This window comes from Ovis canadensis, chromosome 1, assembly GCF_042477335.2.
Source record: "Ovis canadensis isolate MfBH-ARS-UI-01 breed Bighorn chromosome 1, ARS-UI_OviCan_v2, whole genome shotgun sequence".
Lineage (NCBI taxonomy): Eukaryota > Metazoa > Chordata > Mammalia > Artiodactyla > Bovidae > Ovis > Ovis canadensis.
The window spans coordinates 46,828,890-46,835,363 of record NC_091245.1 but is presented as its reverse complement, the minus strand read 5'-3'; the positions used below and the strand labels follow the sequence as shown (position 1 = coordinate 46,835,363).

General features: G+C 42.4%; 1 protein-coding gene across 1 annotated transcript in view; it reads left to right on the top strand.

Moving 5' to 3' along the window:
* The first annotated feature begins 1,427 nt into the window (after positions 1–1,427).
* The window catches only part of ANKRD13C (ankyrin repeat domain 13C), a 91,506-nt gene continuing 86,459 nt past the window's right edge, over positions 1,428–6,474 (top strand). Inside the window, exon 1 of the mRNA XM_069565359.1 lies at positions 1,428–2,477. Coding sequence (XP_069421460.1) covers positions 2,033–2,477 — 445 coding nt within the window. The 5' untranslated portion in view covers positions 1,428–2,032. The remainder of the gene's footprint in view (positions 2,478–6,474) is intronic.

Below are 6,474 nucleotides of genomic sequence, written 5' to 3'. Positions count from 1 at the left end.
ATCTGTAAAACAGGGACAGAAAGTACCTCATAGAATTGTGGTGGGGATTAAATAAAATGGTTCTAGAACTTGTTTGAACAATGCCTAACATGTTAAGCTCTCAATAAATGATAGCTATTGTTGTAACTTTTATTATCACCTATAATATTTTTTCCTCTTGCCCAGTTGGGGAACTCCTATACATTCTTTAAAACCCGGGCTGGACATTACTTCCTCCAGAAAGGTTTTCTGATCATGCAAGTTTAATTTCCTCCAGATAGAATTAATAACTTCTTCTTCTATCAATTCAGTTCAGTTCAGTCGCTCAGTCGTGTCTGACTCTTTTTGACCCCATGGACTGCAGCCACCAAGCCTCCCTGTCCATCACCAACTTCCAGAGTTTATTCAAACTCAGTGTCCATTGAGTCAGTGATGTCATCCAGCCATCTCATTCTCTGTTGTCCCCTTCTTCTCCCACCTTCAGTCTTTCCCAGCATCAGGGTCTTTTCAAATGAGTCAGCTCTTTGAATCAGGTGGCCAAAGTACTGGAGTTTCAGCTTCAACATCAGTCCTTCCAATGAATATTCAGGATTGATTTCCTTTAGGATGGACTGGTTGGACCTCCCTTCAGTCCAAGGTACTCTCTTCTCCAACACCACAGTTCAAAAACATCAATTCTTCTGTGCTCAGCTGTCTTTATAGTCCAACTCTCACATTCATACATGACTACTGGAAAAACCGTAGCCTTGACTAGATGGACATTATCTCATATAATTTTGATTCTTGTTTTACATACTGTATTATGTAGCAGTTACTTCTGGTGGGGGTTGGGGGTGTTATGGAGGTAGTGATAAAGTTGGTTTAAGTTGAGAGAAGCAGCTGTCAGGGTAAATGGGACCTTGGACGGATAAAGTAAAATTTAGGACATTGATGACTCCTCTCCCCTCCAGTTCCCAACAGCTTTAGTTATTTTGTCAAAGTGAGATTCATGTATTTTAGAATTTGACACTAGGTCAAAGTTGGCCATGAATTAGTCCAGTGATATTTCAATTACACTAGTATTGTTTCTCATCAAGGTGCACTCCTCATGCTTTAACTGACGCTTGCCCGAAGTTCATTCATCCAACAAATATTTGAGTGACCTACCCTCTCTGTCTACTGAATAGTCTGTTTTCCAAGGTCAGTTTCTAAACTTTTGTGGTGATTTGACACTTCAGCACTAAAATTTGCCTCTCCTCCCCACCTTTTTTCCCCCGTTCATCCCAACTCTTTGCATCCACTTCATTCGCAGTTATATCTTGTGCTCAAGTGCTTGACTATTTTTCCTCCTCTAATGACACACACACACACTAACACAATGTATGGCACGAAGTAGATGCTTAACAAATGCTTATTGAATAAGTGTCCCGTGCATTTTAGTGACATCATATCCTGTGTGCCTGGGTGTCAGTCTGCACTCATCTCCGGGAAGCTTGGAGGTCGCAGGGTTTAAGTCACTGTTTATAAGGTGCATCGAATATCTCAAACGCAGGCCCAGGTTGCAGACTTCCCACAAGAAACGCAGCCATCGGTAATGCTGCTTCTGGTTCAGAGACTCCAGCTGGGGGCCGAAACCCGCTGCCTCGTAGGCGCCGGCGTCCAGCAACTCTGGGAATAGAACGCGCGAGGGCGGGAGCAGGCAGCTCACTTATCGCGGTGTTTCCTTTCTCCTCCCTCCCGGGGGAGTTCTCGCGAGAGAAGCCAGGGGAAGATGGCCGTGCCCTGTTTTTCGGATTGAGGCAGTGGCGGCGGCTGCGGCGGTGGGGACGGGAATCCTAGTGTCGTGGGCACTTGAGCTGTAGCTCCCCCAAGCGAGCGCGCGTCCCTTCGTGCCTAGGCGAGAGCCGGCTCTTCTTCCTCCGGGAGATGCGTTTGTCCCGGGCTCGGGGGCGCTCTGGGAGTTCATGCTGCGCTGGAGTATCCTGGCCACCGCTCTAATCGCCTTGTGCCGCCGCAGCGCCAGCTTCGTCGCCAGCGGTGAGCCTCCTGGATTCCCTCTCTGCCCGTGGCGGCGATGACCGGGGAGAAGATCCGCTCATTGCGGAGGGACCACAAGCCCAGCAAAGAAGAGGGGGACCTGCTGGAACCTGGGGATGAGGAAGCGGCGGCTGCCCTCGGCGGCACCTTTACAGGAGGCAGGCTTGGCACAGGCGGCAGCGGCAAGAGCGGTAGAGCCTGTCATAAGATCTTCAGTAACCATCACCACCGGCTACAGCTGAAGACAGCCCCGGCCTCCTCCAATCTCCCCGGCCCCCCGGCCCTGCCGCTGCACAATTCCTCCGCGACTCCCATCTCCCAGTCCCCGGCGCTTTTAGCGGGCACCAGCCCCATTGCTGTCGTCGCAGGTGGAGGCGGTTGCCCTGCACACTATCCGGTGCACGAGTGCGTCTTCAAGGGGGATGTGAGGAGACTGTCCTCTCTCATCCGCACGCACAATATCGGGCAGAAAGATAATCACGGTGAGGAGTGCTCGCCCTGTCCACCTTTCTTTCCTAGAGCCTGCGCCTCCTCAGGCCTCTCAAATCCTAGGTTTCTATACATCCGAGGCTTCTATCGGACTCTTCTTTCCTCTCCTTTGCCCATCGTCCGAGCCAAATGCCCGTAAATCATGTAATAGCATGCCAGTGGTCTGGGGATTGGTTCTTGTGGGTGCAAAGGAATGTTTCTTCCTTGCCTTCTTCAAACTATTAGAAGCTGTTTTATCTTTGAGTCAGGGCTTTAGTTGATTCTTGACAATAAGAAATTTTAGACTGCCTCTCATCAAGGCTGGTCGTCATCCTTGTTTATTGAATTGTATCTTCTCTTTCTGCCCCCTCTCCACCCTTGGGATCTTGAATTTTGAACATATAAATTGTCCACCTCCCTTTATTGTCCAGGTACAGACCCCAACCTGGCTGCAACTGGTTATGATTTCTACACGCCATTAGGCTGTCTGTTTCTTTCTTTTTCCTTCTGGTTTTAGGAAGCTTAGTTTGATACAAAGTGTTTACACTTTTGCAAGTGTTTTGATTTCTGAAAGCAACAGTACCAATTTGTTGGCATTTGATACCTAGAGCAAGTAGTGACTTCCAAGTGGCTAAGATTTTGTTGAAGCAGAGCTTAGAGTTTTACACTTATTTCACATAGGTAATTGCTGATAGTAATTAAAACATTACTTGATGACCTGTGATAAAATAGTACTATGATTTTTCATAGTAACTTCCTCATATCCTACATAACAACATGTAGTGTCATTTGTTATTCAAGGACTGTATTTCTGTTTTTTGCTTTATTAGCTGATTTTTTTTGATTTCTTCTAAAAACATAATGTGATTGAGTTGACTGTGATAATGTGATTATCACTTGACTGTCATAATATGATTGACTTTATTTTACTGTGATTTAAGCCACCGTAAACTAAAGCTAATGTAAACACTGATATTTTCAGCATTTGACAAATAGGCCATTTTAAACTGGGTACTTGGCAAATATTGTTAATAGTTCGCTTTTAACCGAACATGAGAATTGTATACACTCAATTAGAACACACTCAATTCTGTGCTCAAAATAGTATAACACATTAATGAAATACATGCCTGTTGAATTAGCTTCCTGAATTCCACTGGACTCTAGGCTTCTTATCTACAATTAGGACAAAAACTGAGGATAAAAAGACTGAGATTTCCACTGTTTGTATAATTCTCTGACAACTGCATTTGTATTCTGAATTTACAATATTGTAATGTTACTGTCATTTATTAAAAATCAACCCCCCCAAAATGTTCCTAAAAGTTGCACCCAGGTTTTCATTCTTAAGTTTATTTAATTACTATTGTTGCAACAGCATCATATTGTTTGTTGATAGTAATTATATGTTAACCGTTTGGGAAACGGTTTTTAGTGGGAGATCTAGTGTAGCTTTGAATGTTTAGAATGTTTTTCAGATTTGATCTTCATAGTAGCTATATGAAAGGTTTATCTTATGGCCATTGCATTAAAAATATTGCCACTTAAGGGTTCCATTACAAATATACCTGAAAAAAGTTGAAACTTTGTTTTTGAGGGATGATTCCCTTTGAAAGAAGCGAGAGGTGACTATGACTGACTATGATAGTATGATGTTAGAGCTGATTTTTTTGATTGATCACAGAAGGTACTGAATTGCATATTGAGCTTGCATGTCTGTCATCTAGCAGGTGAGAGCTGGTTTGTTCAAGTACAAATTCTGCTCAAAGTAATTAGAATCCTAAATACCTTTAAACTCTTTTCCATAGCCTACTGACATTCTTTTTAAAAATCATTTTGATATACTAAATGCTTGCATTGTACTTAGCTGCTCTTTGTTGATTTTTTTTTAATTGAAGTATAGTTGACTTACAATGTTTCAGGTATACAGCAGAGTGATTCAGTTATATATATATACACACACACACACATGTATTTTAGATTTTTTTCAGATTCTTTCCTGTTTTAGATTATTACACAATATTGAATATGGTTCCGTGTGCTATGCAGTTAGTGACCCCATGGCTTCCTTGTCCATCACCAACTCATGGAGCTTGCTCAAACTCATGTCCATCGAGTTGGTGATGCCATCCAACCATCTTATCCTCTGTCGTCCCTTTCTCCTGCCTTCAGTCTTTCCCAGCATCAGGGGAAAGTGCTATACAGTAGGTTCTTGTTAGCTGTTTCATATGTAGTAGTGCGCATCTGTTTATCCCAGTTTTTAGCCCCCGCTTCCCCTTTGGTAATCATACATTTTTTTTATGTCTGTGAGTCTATTTCTGTTTTGTCAGTAAGTTCATTTGGATCACTTTTTATTTGTTTGAATTCATTAATTTTTGGCTGCACTAGGTCTTCATTGCTGTGCTGAGGCTTCTCCTTGTAGTGGCTTCTTTTGTTATGGAGTACAGGCTGTAGAGCACTGGCTCAGTAGTTGTGGTACACAGGCTGAGGTGCCCTGAGGAATGTAGAATCTTCCTGGACCAGGGATCGAGTCCGTGTTCTCTGCACTGGCAGGTGGATTCTTAGTCGCTGGAGTACCAGGGAGCTGCATATCACTTTTTTAGATTCCCCATACAAGTGCTGTCTTAAGATACTTGTCTTTCTCTGACTTACTTCACTTAGACTGATAATCTCTAGGGTCATTTAAAGTTGCTGCAAATGGCATTATTTCAGTCTTTTTAATGGCTTAGTAGTATTCCATTGTCTATATATGGACTTCCCTTGTGGCTCAGATGGTAAAGTGTCTGTCTACAAAGCAGGAGACCTGGGTTCGATCCCTGGGTTGGGAAGATCTCCTGGAGAAGGAAATGGCAACCCACTCCAGTATTCTTGCCTGGAAAATCCCACGGACAGAGGAACCTGGTAGACTACAGTCTGTGGGGTCGCAAAGAGTCAGACACGACTGAGCGACATTTACTTTTTTAGATTCCCCATATAAGTGCTGTCTGACTTACTTCACTTAGACTGATAATCTCTAGGGTCATCTATGTTGCTGCAAATGGCATTATTTCAGTCTTTTTTATGGCTTAGTAACATTTCATTGTCTATATCTTCTTTATTCATTTATCTATCGATGGACATTTAAATTATTTCCATGTCTTGGTTATTGTAAATCATGCTGCTGTGAACTTTGGGGTGCATTTATCTTCAAATTAGTTTTTGTCTTTTCTGGATATATGCCCAGAAGTGGGATTGTTGGATCCTCTGTTAACTCTAGTTTTTTAAAGACCCTCCATACGGTTCTCCTTAATGGCTGCACCAATTTACATTCCTACCAACAGTGACATTGTTGACATTTTTCATGAATATAACCAGTGTTTCACATACTGGTGGAAACTGTAATTGTTGTTTTCTGCAGTATATGGATACATTCTCATCTCCTACAGTGAAGACTCCTAGGAAGAGTAGCTTCTATTTAATGTTGTTCTTGTTTAGTTGCTAAGTCATGTCCAACTCTTTGTGACCCCATGGACTGTAACCCACCAGGCTCCTCTGTCCATTTGATTTTCCAGGCAGGAATACTAGAGTGGGTTGCCATTTCCTTCTCCAGGGGATCTTTCCAACCCAGGGATCAAACCTGTGTTCCTTGCTCCACAGGTGGATTCTTTATCACTGAGCCTCCTGGGAAGCCCATTTCTGTTTAATATGCTACTTCTTCAATCTTTTTGCTTATAGCTGCATAATTTCCCTACTATGTTTACATTACTTTTACTCTTCAGAGTTTACTAACCTGGATATTTCGTTAATTTTTTTTGGAATATTTTCCCTTTCAAATTACAGAAGATAAAGGCATTTTAAGTTGCCCAACAAAAACAAGCTATGTATTATATTTGGATTGTTAAAACATGATAAATATATAGCAGAATCATCTACTCATTCAGGTGCATAGCAGAGCCATACAATTAAACCACATCATAGGACATAGTTGTATGTTCACTTGACATTCCTTCCATAATGTAATGATGATGATGA